Below are 14,762 nucleotides of genomic sequence, written 5' to 3'. Positions count from 1 at the left end.
AACCATGCAATATGATCATACCTAGCAAGTAGCAAAAGGGCATCTCTGGAAATCCTACCCATTCTAGGCCTCTCATGCAAAAACAACAATCACCTAATCCCCTCACAATAGTGCAGCTTCTTCTCCCTCCCTCTACCTAAAAAAAATTGTATAATGAAAAAACGAAAGAAAAAACCCCTACCATACAAAGACCCCAAACAAACCATCCCTGCACATTTATTTATTTTCTTCCCACAGAAAAAACACCTAGCTTTACCTCCCCAGCTATTCCTTTGCCTTTTCCCAATCTTCCCTTTGCTTCTCCCTGGCAGGCACTGCCTCCTCCATCATCCTCCCAAAGCAGCCAGCAGCCAGAGAGAGCCAGTTCAACCCCATGTATCCCGCTGCTGCAGAGATCACGCCCAGCTTCTGCGCCTGCAGCTCCAACAGCAGCAGCTGCAGCAGGGTCTGCAGTGCGAGCGGCTGCTGCTAGTTCCCCTTCCCCTTCCTTTCTTGCCCCCCCTTTTCTTCTCCTGCCGCTGCCGCCGCTGCTTCGTCTTCCTGGAGCTTCCTGGCCCGTATCCACACATGCCCCAAGAACCAAACCAATAAAGAAACAAAACCACCGGAGTCTTCTTCTACTACTATTTCTAGCCATTTTATTATCTGGATGTGTGCACAGATGCATGTAGATAGGCAGAAGATAAGAAGATTATAGCTCTAGAGGTGTAGCTGCTTGGCTGCTGGGCGGGCGAGTTCTAGTTCCAGTCAAGAGGAAGATTGGAGCGGCGGGCATGGAGGATCTGTACAGCATCCACCCAGGGATCTCGCGCGCCGGCGGCGGAGGCTCCGCGGCCGCGGCCAGCGAGGCGTCCGGTGTCGCCGGTGGAGCGGGCTCGCCCCCACCGCCGCCGCCGCAGCCTCCCCCGCCGCCCGCGGATCTGACGGAGCTGGTGAAGGCGCAGATCGCCGGGCACCCGCGCTACCCCTCCCTCCTCTCCGCCTACATCGAGTGCCGCAAGGTACCTCGCCGTCGCATGGATCATGTGGTGGCTAGCTTGCGCTCGCCGAGAATTGCGGAAAGATTGCGTCTTTAATTACGCGGTTCTTGATTTGGCGTGGCAGGTGGGCGCGCCGCCGGAGGTGGCCACGCTGCTGGAGGAGATCGGCCGGGAGCGGCGCGCCGCCGCGGCCGCCGGCGGGGAGGTCGGCCTGGACCCCGAGCTCGACGAGTTCATGGTACGCCAAGCGCTCACCCGTCTGCGAAGCAGCAGCCAAGCACGGCGCGCACACCACGCGCCTCTCGCCTGTTCTAACTCCTTGCGCTGTTATTACATGTGATCGGCGCGACGGCGGCGGCGGCGGGGGCGCGTGCAGGAGGCGTACTGCGGAGTGCTGGAGCGGTACAAGGAGGAGCTGTCGCGGCCGTTCGACGAGGCGGCGTCCTTCCTCAGCAGCGTCCGGACGCAGCTCAGCACCCTCTGCGGCGGCGCCGCCTCGCTCTCCGGTAACGACCCCGCTCGCATCGATCGCATGCGACTCCCTCCTCCTCCATCCGCCGGTGAGCTTAGGCAAGCAAGTACGAGCTGGCCTTGGCATCGCCATTGCGGACATGACATGCATCTGTGCAGGACGTGCATTATTGCTCTTGTGTGAGATGAACGAAGACTGAAGAAAGCTAGCGTGTGTGTGCGAATATAGGGGCCGGGCTGGGGGAAGAGGAGGATAGCTAGCTTTGATGAATGCGTGTGCGTGTGCGTGTGCGTGTTCTTGTGTGGTCAAATCGTGTCCATGCAAATGGGGTGCAGGGGTGTCAGACGCCGGGGTCGGATGAGTAAAGTTCTGGGCGTGTGCTAGCTTGCTCGACTGCTCGTGTAGGGTTTTTGTCCATGGTTCCTGTGCACCATGGCTTTGCCTTTGCAACTCTCTCTCCCCGCACTCTCTTCTTCTCTCTCTAGATGATGGAGAGAGAGGGCATGGAGGTAGCTGGTGCTTGTAGACTTTGTAGGCTGGCTCTGATGACTGATGGAACTAGAGAGAGCGCTGCGCGCTGATGGGCAGTGACACTGCTTGGATGGCTTTGGGGAAAAGAGAATCTTGCTCGTCCATGCTAGCCATAGTTACTGTGCCCAGTGGTGGAAATTTCTTGTCGTGGGGCAGCTCAAGATTTTGCTCTGGATGCTGGCCTGGCTTTCTTAACAATGTATCGCATGGTTTTCTGATGCTATATATGATCTCGTCCATGATTTTGTTGTGGTAACCAGTGATTAAGCACAACAATTACGCTCACAGAGGGATTTTCCATGTGCTTTATTATTATTTTCTGTGATTCAAGATGAAGTTTTTTTTGGTCGATGCGCTTACAGGTAAAATCATCAGTTGTTGCTTGCTAATGCAGCTTAAACATATAGTAAGAGCGAGTTTGGGTTCGCTTCCAGTTAAGCCCGCGGATGGAGATAAATAATTTTCTTTACCTGCTTACAGTTAGAGTTGCTTTCTGTTCTCATCGGCAATTCCATGTATATTGTGACATCTCACCACCATAACAGGTGAATTTGGAGCGGTGAACACCACGGACTTTTGGAAACTTCACATGTTTAATAAAGTCAAAAGGACGGTGTTTGGTAACTATGGAAGCATGTGAAACCTTTAATACTACCTAACAAACAGTAGCACAGTGCTCGTCAGAACTGTTCATGTTTTGTTTTTTTCTTGCCATTCCAGACCTCCAGTCTATTGAGGCAATGCCAAGTAGAAACGTGCAGGTTACTGCAAAGGAGCATGAAACACAATTATTTGAATGGACCACAAAAAATATATCTCCTGTTTACATAGAGGGATAATGATTTTATATGTCTAATGTGACAATTCGATCAAACCACTAGTAGTGTGCACACATATTAATATTATAAATGCATGCAATGAGAGTCTGCAAGTGAGCAGTGTGTATAACTAATATTGGCAATGTCAGGTAACTGAGATAAATATTATAAGAAACTGAAATAACTGATCGAAGCTTTGTGCAACCATATATATTATAAGAATACTAATCGCAAAATGACAAGACCAGTGAACACCAAATAAGTATTCTTTGGTCTATTCAGCTATGTAAATGCATGCAGAAAGTAGCACTAATGAATGCATATATCTGTTTAGTTCAACAATGTGTTATGATCTCATATTCTAACAGAAAAAAGGTTAAGTAAAGTCATATAGTGCATCTTAGAGAACTCCAATTTTGAGGAGCTATAGCAACTACCTAGGGCCCTTGGAAGGAAGGAGAGGATGCAAACAACATGTGGGAGAAGATGGCAAACTGCATTCGGAAGGTGGCCTCGGAGGTGCTTGGAGTGACCAGGGGGGTAGAGGCGTAGATAAAGATACTTGGTGGTGGAATGAGGAAGTCCAAAGGACTATTAAGGAGAAGAAAGAATGCTATAGGCGCTTGTTCCATGATAGGAGTGTGGACAACATAGAGAAGTACAAGGAGGCAAAGAAGATCACAAAGCGAGCTATAAGTGTGGCGAAGGGTAAGGTGTATGAGGATCTTTACCAACGATTAGGTACGAAGGAAGGAGAGAAGGACATCTATAGGATGGCTGAGGTTCGTGAGAGAAAGACGCGGGACTTCAACCAAGTTAAGTGCATTAAGGATGAAATGGGGAACATCTTGGTAAAGGAGGATGAGATCAAACATAGATGGCAAGAGTATTTTGACAAATTGTTCAACGGTGAGAATGAGAACACAACCTTGTAGTTGGATGACTCTTTTGATGACACCAACAGGCACTTTGTGCGGAAGATACAAGAATCTGAGGTCAGAGAGGTGTTGAAAAGGATGAAAAGTGGTAAGGCGATGGGCTCATATGGTATCCCAATTAAGGTGTGGAGATACCTCAGGAATATAGCCATAGTATGGCTAACCAAGTTGTTCGATCGAACAAGATGCCAGAAGAGTGGAGGAGAAGTATACTGGTACCAATATACAAGAATAAGGGAGATATTCAAAGTTGTACTAATTACCGAGGAATTAAGTTGATAGCCATACTATGAAGCTATGGGAGAGAGTTATCAAGCATCGTTTGAGAAGGATAACACGGGTCTCTATGAACCAATTTGGTTTCATGCCTGGAAGGTAAACCATGGAAGCTATTTTCTTAATAAGACAAGTTATGGAGCGGTATAGGGAGAAGAAGAAGGACCTACATATGGTTTTCATTGACTTGGAGAAGGCGTATGACAAAATACCAAGGAATGTTATGTGGTGGGCTTTGGACAAGCTTAAAGTCCCAACGAAGTACGTTGGACTTATTAAGAACATGTACAACAATGTTGTAACTAGAGTCCGAACAAGTGATGGCGACATAGATGACTTTCCGATTAGAATAGGACTGCATTAAGGGTCTGCTTTGAGCCTTTATCTATTTTCCTTGGTGATGGATGAGGTAATAAGGGACATTTAAAGGGATATCCCTTGGTGTATGCTCTTCGCGGATGATGTAGTGCTAGTTGATGAAAGTCGAGCAGGAGTAAATAGGAAACTGGAGTTATGGCGGGAGACCCTAGAGTCAAAAGGTTTTAGACTCAGCAGAACTAAAACTGAATATATAGGATGTGACTTTGGCACTACAACACATGAGGAGGGAGATGTTAGTTTGGAAACCCAAGATACATTTAGATATTTAGGATCAATGCCACAATGAGATGGGGATATTGATGAGGATGTTAGTCATAGAATCAAAGCGGGGTGGATGAAGTGGTGTCAAGCATTAGGAATTTTGTATGACAAGAGGGTACCATTGAAGCTAAAAGGCAAGTTTTATAGGATGATGATTAGATCTGCAATGTGGTATGGTGCAGAATGTTGGCCTACAAAAAGACGACATGTCCAGCAGATAAATATTGCGGAAATGCGTATGTTGCGTTGGATTTGTGGTCATACGAGAAGGGATCGAGTCTGAAATGAGGATATACGTGATAGGTTAGGGGTAGCACCAATTGAAGAAAAGCTTATCCAATACCGGCTGAGATGGTTTGGACATGTCCAACGAAAACCTCCAGAGGCATCGATGCGTAGTGGAACCCTAAGGTGTGACAGTTTTGTGAAGAGAGGCAGAGGAAGACCAAAATTAACATGGGAAGAGGCAATAAAAAGAGATTTGAAGGGATGGAATATACCTAAAGATTTAGATTTAGCCATGGATAGGAGTGCTTGTAAAATAGCTATTCATGTGCCTGAACCTTGATTTGTGGCTCTTGTTGGGTTTCAACTCTAGTCTACCCCAACTTGCTTGGGAAAGGCTATGTTGTTGTTGTCGTCGTCGTCATCTTAAATGCACCGGGTGTTTTGGAAGAAAACATTAAGCATTTACAAATTTGGTAAGAAAGATAAAAATTTGAACAATTAACCCTTGTGCAGTAGATTAGACAGAATATGCAGAGTCACTAACTAAACATCTACTTGTTGCGCTTTGTTTTGCTTTGAACTCGAAATCATGTTTACCTCAAAACAATGTAAAGCACATTTTCATGTGGACTACTCTCATTGATTAAATCTTTGGTTTTCTGTAGTTATTGAAAAAAATCGTTATCTGCCCAAATTGTTGCTCGTTAATCCAGATATGCCTTGTTTCTGAATGTGATATAGTTGCTGTCTGGTTCTTGAATGTGCTTCTCTTTGGTTCATAAACAAAGGGATAGTTGTCAGTATGTAACAGCCTGTGGATTGCATCGTGTCTCTGCTTTGCATAAATGTCCTGTAATCTAAATATCAATTATGCTCTCTTACTGTGCTGAAATCTTATTATGATACTTGAATCCGTCTTGTTCTGTTGATGTGGACTACTCTCATTGATTAAATCTTTGGTTTTCTGTTGTTATTGAAAAAAAAAATCGTTATCTGCCCAAATTGTTGCTCGTTAATCCAGATATGCCTTGTTTCTGAATGTGATTTAGTTGCTGTCTGGTTCTTGAATGTGCTTCTCTTTGGTTCATAAACAAAGGGATAGTTGTCAGTATGTAACAGCCTGTGGATTGCATCGTGTCTCTGCTTTGCATAAATATCCTGTAATCTAAATATCAATTATGCTCTCTTACTGTGCTGAAATCTTATTATGATGCTTGAATCCGTCTTGTTCTGTCTAGCATTGTCATTATGTTGGAAACTGCACTCTGATTTGGAGTTTCTGCATCAAGATGAAATGGTAGGGTCCTCGGAGGATGAACCATGCTCAGGAGACACAGATGCGACCGACCTGGGGCAGGAGCACAGCTCGCGCTTGGCTGACCGTGAGCTCAAGGAGATGCTGCTGAAGAAGTACAGTGGCTGTCTCAGCCGCCTGCGGTCCGAGTTCTTGAAGAAGAGGAAGAAAGGGAAGCTACCAAAGGATGCTCGGTCAGCTCTGATGGACTGGTGGAACACGCACTACCGCTGGCCATACCCTACGGTAACACCCTGAAAACACGTATTGAAATAGTCAAAACTGTACCCAGAACTGATCTGGCCGCGATCTTGGGATGACATGCTGGTGCTTTTGGCAGGAAGAGGATAAGGTGAGGCTGGCGGCGATGACCGGCCTGGACCCGAAGCAGATCAACAACTGGTTCATCAACCAGCGGAAGCGGCACTGGAAGCCATCTGAGGACATGCGTTTCGCGCTCATGGAGGGCGTCACTGGAGGTGGATCCTCCTCTGGGACGACGCTCTACTTCGACACGGGCACGATCGGGCCGTGATCGAGGCCAACACCCATTTCGGCAGGCAAATGGCATACATTTACTGGCAGCCGGTGTTTGCACTGCACCGCACCGGTTGTGTCATGGGCAACTGTTGGTTGATATGGAAATTAGTCATATTGAATCAATAACCGCGTCATTTTGTCAGATTATTGTGTATATGGGCAACAACAGTATGTACAAGGGAGTTGCCGTTCAGGTGGCCTGTAAAAACTCTGTCTGGAGGTACCATAACATGTAATTGTCTGTATGCCCATTGATCACCCAGTTATTACATCTAAAAAAGATACTGGGAATTGGAAATTACAAGTGATAATACTTGTAGCAATGGATCTTCCTATTGTTCCTGTGTGCATTCAGACAAGTGTTTCCTGTGTGCAAGTATCAGGTGCTGTCGCGCTCATGCTGTGGCCAATTTTGCTGCTGGTGAGAAATTTGTGCCGCTGCGGCGGCTCGGATGCGTACGAGACTGAAGAAAGATTTCCCTGACCGGAGCTGCCATTTCTTGGTTTGCTTCGTCGTCTTCGTGTCGATCGTTAACTGGAGCAGATGCAGAGGATGAGGACACGTCTCGTGTCTGCTCCAAGACCCATAGATATTTGATGGTTACTTTTCCCTGTTATAGTGTTATTATAGGGTTTGACGGAGCACTGGAAATGGATAGAGCTTGAGGAGGAGGATAAGCTCTGATGATGATGCTGCTCGCTTGTTAGAATGGGTCAACGAAATGGATGCTATGCAAGGCCCAGCTAAAAGTAAGGCCTTAAACTGGCCTAAAAGGATAGCACAAGTGTTCTAATTTGAGCCCATGAACCAGAATTTCGTGGTCCAGGTCCATCCCGATCCATGGAACTGTGCAAGGACAAAGGGAAGCCACCAGTTTTGTGGCTGCTGTTCAGATAGGATTTTTTTTTCGTCAGGAGCCAAGAACTGAACAAAAATAACGAGCTCAACTTCAAAACAGAATCTAGTGAATTCACTAATTCAGAGTAAGTACGGATCCTTTAAACAAAGTAGCTGTGGAGGAAAAATGGAACATTGCTGGTACAATTGGTGCGAATGAATTTCATAGGATGGGAAGAGTTTCTCCATTGTTTGGAGGAATCGTGGAAATGAATTTCTAACCTCATGTTTCCAATTCCTAGGTTCAAATGCAAATGAACATCTAATACCGAAATTAGCGTGCCATTTTCATATCTGTTTAGACGGAACTTTTGGTGATCACGAGCTAACAGCAGATTAAGGAAGCAACGAGGAAGCTCAAAAGTTCGAAACAGAGTTCTGAATTCAGAGACGTAAGAGCCTTTGTTCTTCAAGGAACGGGGAGTGACGAGTATAACCGTTTCGATGCAGAGAGAGTACATTATGAGATCCATGAAAATGTGATTCCGACCTTTCATGGTCTAAAAACATAGTACTGCTGTTCTAATTTGAGCCTATGAACAAGAAATTCCATGGTACAGGTCCACCAACGATCCGTGGAACTGTGTAAGGGCAGAGGGGCACCACCAGTTTTGCTTGCTTTTCTTTTTTGGGTCAGGAGCTAAGAACTGAACAAAAAATAACGAGCTCAACTTCAAAACAGAATTTGGTGAATTCGGAGCAACCACGTCTCCTTTGAACAAAGGAGTTGTGGAGGAAAAATGGAACATTGCTACTAGAATCGTAAATGAATTTCAAAGGATGGGAAGACTTTCTCCATGGTTCGGAAGAATCGTAGGATGATCTCTAACCTCATGTTTGCGATTCCTAAGTTCAAATGGAATTAACATCAAACACAGATTAAGGAAGCAACAAGCGAGCACAAACATGGGGAGACCATGTGAGTAAGAGCCTTTGTTCTCGAAGGAACGGGGAGTAAAAGTGACCGGCATAATCGTCTCGAACTTTCGATGGAGAGACCAGGGTACCTGGTATGGGATCCATGAAAATGTGATTCCAATCATCTCAATTTCTTCCCCTAAACACTCGAACAGCAAGATACAACCATTTTTACATCTGTTCTAAAGCCAAAAGTCACAACGACAGCCATTTGCATCTCTCGTTCTCCCCATCTTACCGAGTCATGGGGTAATGCTTAGCCTCACTTGAAATCCATCTGTACACACAAGCAGCTCACAGATTGGATTCACCATCATACCATTCAATAACACAGATAAATCAGCATAAATATATTACAATCACACAGATATTCATTTGAAATTCATAATGTTCATTTGAAATTCATCAGGACATTACAACAATCACAAGCCATTGGAGCACATTGCTACAAATTGCAATCACAAGTTCAGATCCACAAACTGATTATTACTAATTGTCTAGATTAATATAACACAGCAAACCATGATTAAGAACATAAGCAGCCAAGCTGCAGCGACACAACCACAAACTAGTACATGAGCTTAGCAGTAGTAATCATAGCAGTAGGTGACCATGGCAATCCCACGGCCATGTCTTGGTAGTCGAGGCAGCCGGCTCTCAGAACTGGAAGGCGTCGGCGGCGATGGGCTGCATCGGGAAAGGGGGCTGCCATGGGCGGAGCAGCGGGTCGGGGATCTCCGGGATGTCCACGGGGGCGCCGGCCATCTGGAGCACCTCCAGGACGCCGCCCAGCGACTCCAGCCGCCCGGCCAGCTCGCCGTGGCGTGCGCGCAGCACGGCGTTCTCGCCGTCCACCTTGCTGAGCTCGCGGTCGAAGGTCGCGATGCGGGTCTGCACCTGCGCGTTCTCGGCCTGGAGGCGGGCCACCTCGGCGACCAGCTCCTCCAGCCGCTGCTGCTTCCGCGCGCGGGACCGGCGCGCGGACTCCCTGTTGGACAGCATCCGCTTGCGCTTGCGCTCGTCGGCGGCGAACCCGCCGCCGGCGCTGCCGCTGTCGGTGTTGCTGTCAGGGCTCGGGCTACGGCGCGACGACATTGTCGGATGATTGCTCTTCTTCTTGGACAGACTCAGTCAAAGGAGGGACTTTTTTTGGAAGGAAGGGGCGGGAAAAAAATCAAAGATTCAAGAAACTAAGGGAGATCTAACAACCTAGAGAACGGAAGAGATGCTGGCGTTCTTGAGGGGGGGCGATGCGTTCATGAGAAGACGTAGAACCAGTACAGGAAGGCGACGGAGAAGGAGTGGGAACGGCGGATGCGGAGGACGTGCAGCTTCATCGGAGGACGACGGACGTTAGAGAAACTGGTGGGTATACATGGGGGCGGCGGCAGGGTTCCCCGGATCTACAAAGGAGGGACCGGCCAACTAGAATTCGAAAAACCTAAGGGGGCTGTCTGCAAGAGTTTCTTCAGGGAGGAGGAGACGACTCTGAAGGAGAAGAAACTACGAGGACCTGAGTGAAAGAAAAGAAAGGGAGCAGGGACTTAGCTCAAAGAGAAGAAGGCCTGGGCGACCGGGGGCTCTATTGCTTATAGCACCAGAAAGCTTGCGGAAATGGGGAAGGTTTAGAATGGCTTCCGGAAGGTCTATTTATAGTTGGAGAGAAGGGTATTTTCGGGACTTGAGGATGGGGAAGGTGGACGGCATCACGGCATATTCCGGGTGCCAGCCTGTCGCAGGCGTTAAACCTACCCTACCGTCAAGTTTATCTACCGCTTTTGCAGCTTGATACCTGATGGTGTTGGAATTTGCTATTCTGGCCATGGGCAACTTTTGAGCCCAGTTTCCTTACCAGTTAAGTCTTTTCCATTTAGTCTAGGTGTGTTGTTATTAACCTGAACAAAGAATTCTATAAAAAATGGATCGAGTCGTTGTCTTTCGTATAGGATATGAATATGAGTTGTCCATTTAATGAAGTACGAAAAATTGCCGCGTGCTTAGTTAAGATTCTAGCTTAATTATATCTAAAAAATGATAATGTGCCCAACAAGCATAGAAGAGCAATAATAATAATAATAAAGGAAAGTGATAGATGATTCTCAGCAAAATTTGAATTCTCTATATTAACTCTGACTAATCAATTACGGTGAGCATGTATGTATTCGTGAAGGTGTAAAAGTATAGAAAATATATCTTTTGAACGAAGATCTTCATTAGAAAATATTACTTGGAAAATACTTATGGTCATTTAAACTCCTCTTTCAGAACATGATTCTAAAAAATTCTTAAAGTACTATTCTTGTTTCTATTCTTTTCTAAAGCCGGTAGGCTGTTGTACCTTTTCTTTTTTTCTCGAGTGGCCTACTCTGTAACTGCATATTTCTTCTCTTCTTAATGAAAAACGTGCTATGCACGTCTAAAAAATGTTCGCTTAATTTCCCAAGGAAACAACTTCACTAAAGACACCATTTCCGAAAATAAAAGATACTCTATGTAAAAGAATAATGCAAACACCTTCTAGACCTAGATAGAAATTACACGTTCGTGAAGGATGAAACGAGAAAAGACATACGAGGCGGGCCCCGCTGACCAAACGACGCGGACAGGGTGACGGTGACCACTCCAAGCCAAGTGCACACCCGGGCACCCAGCTGGTCCAGGTGATTAAATTTCTCCCAAAAGTGCCCCTTTTTTATACCGAATTTGCCCACCATATACATGTTTCGAATGCAAAGCCATGTCTATCCACACCACCGCACCGGGAAGAAGCCGGTAGGAAGACGCCCGCCCTCCCTAGAAAACAAAATCATGAAGCCGTGTCGCACCTGCCATCCACTGATTAATTATAAATCTATTTGATTTGCCCACTGATACTTACTGGCACAAGCAAAGGGCTCTTCTTCTTGTCATTTGACCAAACTAACCTCCACCTCTCCTACCGTTGGTTGGTGGAATTTTGGGGACAAATATGAGATAATGTTATTTTGACTGGCTGGACAATGCCATCTTCTTGATCTCTAGGAGGATATTGTCATCTTTGGATCCATCCTTAAACTATCTCCTGATTTGTTCTTGTTACCATAATACCAGGTCGGTGTGTCTGTCCCCTTGGTATTGCCCTTGTTGCAAGGACAGAAATGGAACCTTCCTTGCAAATTACTCTACAGATAATTTTAAGATTTTATTTGCTGTCGTTTTAAGGCGAAGGATGCTTCTTCTCATAGTCACACGGCATTGGGATTAATGATAAGATCTAACCTTTTTCTCTCGGGTCACATCTTGCTAGAATTCGACAACAGCACCTAGAAAATTTGCAGAACTATATTAGTATTTCGTAGATATTTAGGTGGCGCGTGTGCTCGATAGTTTAAAGTTTGACCAGGTACACTATTTTCATGTCACATGCTGTTTACCATAGTGGAATATCTTTGTTATGACCGAAAAGAAAAATAAAAGATTAACACCTTGACAACAAAAAAAGTGTTAATCTTTCCTGCATAACAGTACTTTGTAAATGGCTGTTTTACTTTTACCATGCCAAACACAACCTGCCAACCTTAGTAGTCACTACATGGATATGGAATCATGGAGAATCCCACAGGTTGTCATTAGCTGTGTCCATGGTTTTGTGCCCATGGTTGGTCTGGTCACAGTCACGGATCTACCGTATCATCAGCTGCTGCTGCTGCAGTAGCATAACGTGGGCTGATCGACGCGCGGGTCCCCCGGCAAAGTCAGCAGAAACAGCCGTCGGGTTGTGCAAGCTGGTACCGCGTCCACCGACGGGTGACGCGGCCCGGGGCGCCGGTATTGGACGACACGACACGGCGGATGGACCCTCACCGCCGCGACCCAAACAGCGAGCGGCCCGCACCGCACCAACGGACGGACCACACTAGAAAGCTCGTGCCACCCTGCGCCATCATAGTAGTATCCACCCCACTTTTCTACTGTTTTCTTTTCTTTTCTTTTCTCTGCATACTTTCTAGGCTATAACCTGAAAGTCTCTGACATGCACAACGCCCTCTCACATGTACCTTTTCTTTTTTCTAGCCTAGGCTTTTCTTTCTAGGAGGAAAAAAAAGGCTTTTCTGTTTCATTATTCAAAACCGCATTCAAACATTTGTTTTTGGTTCAGCTATGCACCTCTCGAATTGCCGATTCAACTATTTTTTCAAGGAACAAGTGGAAGAGCACAAGCTTCGTCCTTAAGGCACGATCGTCCATATGGCTCTTACTTGTTTATATTATGCATTCCATGCTCTTCTATCTCAAAATATAACTATGTTTATATTTTTTCAAAGTTAAATCTTTTCAACTTTAACTGTGAATAGAGAAATAATTATAGGAACTAATAACATAAAAATAATATTAGTAGATTTATCTGAAACCAACTATTATAATATATAATATTTTCTATTTGAAATAAATTATTTTTATAGATATTGTTGGTCAAAGTTAAAAAGATTTGACTTTTGAAAAAGCTAAACATAGCTATATTTTGGGACGGAGGGAGCAGTAACAATACCTATAGCACGTTTCTTCTTTTTTTCACAGAGACGTGTCCTGATCCTCTAGTCAATTTATTTAATGGCCAAGGGATACGAACGGTCCATCACCTGCCTAAAAGACATAATTTGCATTCCTGCAATTTGGAAATAACACATTATATTCATGATAGAAAAAAGATGATCCTCCTATATTTAGTGTGTCTTTCAAAAAAACATTTTTGTTAGCAACTTAGCAACATGATTTGCATGTGCTCGTTGACTACAATTGTATGACATAACCTAAACTTGACCTACTAGCTTTCCTACAACTAAAACATGTTAACACACCGCGTGATGCTTCCAATGAGGGTTGAGTTTCTAGCTTTGGTACTTTCTGAAAGCTAGATAGCATGTGCATGGCTAGAACCCACATCAAACAAACTCCCTTATAAGATTTAAGATGATACATTATTATGAGGATTATTTGTAAAACCAACACGTAACATTAGAAATTAGTTTGCTATAGAACAATCATCAAACCTGGCTTTACAAATTATTATAGGGGATCATTTGGTCAAATGGAATGGAAAGACCTTTTATAAAGATTTTTGGCACGAGAAACGACTTAAAGTTTTAGCCACCCGATTTCTTCAATGGGCGGTTCTGAACTTATGGTCCCTGGCTCTATCATACTTGTAATTTTGTATTTTGTTTAGATAATAAGATCATGGGAGTGCGCATGGCGATTTTTGTTTTTTTTTTTTGGGTAGGTGATACAGTGTAGTTTATGGAAGTGCGCAGCTCACAACTGCGGGTACCTTTTCATTTTCGTAATGTAATCCCACTGACCTAACCTAATCACAACCTGACCCAGCAAATGCAAAGGCCACAGCATGTTACCGGTTGCAAAATTTATTTTAAACTACAAAACAGCTCGCCTATCAACGCCAAGGGAGTCCTTCCAAGACAAAGAAGGGCGCAAATAGCAACAGTTTGTTTGCTTCTCTCTTCTTCTTCTTTTTTTTCCGAACACAATTCTATTTTATATGTACAACTAGGAGGCTTACATCATCGCTGACGAAAGCCATGGCCTAACCGTGCAGAATAAAGTTTGTGCAATAATGCTTGGGGAGCACGAGAGGGCACTCTGCTTTTGTCTTCACTTTACGGAATGGTTATTTTCGTTGGCTTTCTCCCCATGTAGTGGATTAATCCAGACAAGATTACGTAATGCAAGTTAATTAGTGTGCTTTTTTTTGCGAAAGAATTAATTAGTGTGCTTGTATGACAAATTTCACATGGGATTACATATGACTATATAGAGCAAATGTAAACAAATAAGAAGGGTTTCTGGACTCCATGGCCCTTAGTTATTTGCTTTCACGACGGACTGCACCCTCCCTATATTTTTTTCACCCTCCCTATGGGATGCGAATCAAATGACATGCTAAAAATTTGAGGAGTTGTGTTTCAAAAAAAAAATGTATGACAAGGCACCAAACATGTTTACAGTGGCTCTTTAATTTGGACGTGCCTCATTTTTTATGGCAGCTCTTAAATTTTCTTAGGCAAAAGAAAAATCATATTGATTATTCAACAGGGAAAAAATAGTTTTATAAGAAAGATGCCTGTCGTTAGTTTGGGACAAGATAATTTATTCAGAAATATCTCATTTGATTGTCCTAAACATCATATATTTAAAAACGGAGGGGTATGTAATTTATCCAGTAAAATAGG

The 14,762-nt window shown here is 44.6% G+C and overlaps 2 protein-coding genes across 2 annotated transcripts; one reads left to right on the top strand and one right to left on the bottom strand.

The window, feature by feature from the left end:
• Positions 1 to 215: 215 nt before the first annotated feature.
• Positions 216 to 7,042, top strand: LOC117849942 (homeobox protein knotted-1-like 10). Its single transcript, XM_034731690.2, has 5 exons — positions 216 to 1,001; positions 1,105 to 1,218; positions 1,357 to 1,486; positions 6,175 to 6,425; positions 6,520 to 7,042. Exons 1-5 carry the CDS (start codon positions 774 to 776, stop codon positions 6,712 to 6,714), a joined length of 918 nt encoding a protein of 305 aa, XP_034587581.1. The 5' UTR covers positions 216 to 773; the 3' UTR covers positions 6,715 to 7,042.
• A 1,863-nt stretch (positions 7,043 to 8,905) lies between these two features.
• Positions 8,906 to 10,176, bottom strand: LOC117849865 (bZIP transcription factor 53). Its single transcript, XM_034731580.2, has one exon. The coding sequence runs from the start codon at positions 9,628 to 9,630 to the stop codon at positions 9,193 to 9,195; it is 438 nt and encodes a 145-aa protein (XP_034587471.1). The 5' UTR covers positions 9,631 to 10,176; the 3' UTR covers positions 8,906 to 9,192.
• Positions 10,177 to 14,762: the final 4,586 nt, after the last annotated feature.

This window comes from Setaria viridis, chromosome 3, assembly GCF_005286985.2.
Source record: "Setaria viridis chromosome 3, Setaria_viridis_v4.0, whole genome shotgun sequence".
In the NCBI taxonomy this organism is placed as follows: domain Eukaryota; kingdom Viridiplantae; phylum Streptophyta; class Magnoliopsida; order Poales; family Poaceae; genus Setaria; species Setaria viridis.
This window is presented reverse-complemented; position numbering and strand designations above follow the sequence as displayed.

Bases quoted from the DNA above. Each gene is read 5' to 3' on its own strand.
- LOC117849865 (XM_034731580.2), bottom strand. From the start codon at position 9,630: ATGTCGTCGCGCCGTAGCCCGAGCCCTGACAGCAACACCGACAGCGGC.
- LOC117849942 (XM_034731690.2), top strand. From the start codon at position 774: ATGGAGGATCTGTACAGCATCCACCCAGGGATCTCGCGCGCCGGCGGC. The intron at 1,219-1,356 runs GTACGCCAAGCG...GGGCGCGTGCAG, and splicing joins CCGAGCTCGACGAGTTCATG to GAGGCGTACTGCGGAGTGCT. The intron at 6,426-6,519 runs GTAACACCCTGA...TGCTTTTGGCAG, and splicing joins ACCGCTGGCCATACCCTACG to GAAGAGGATAAGGTGAGGCT.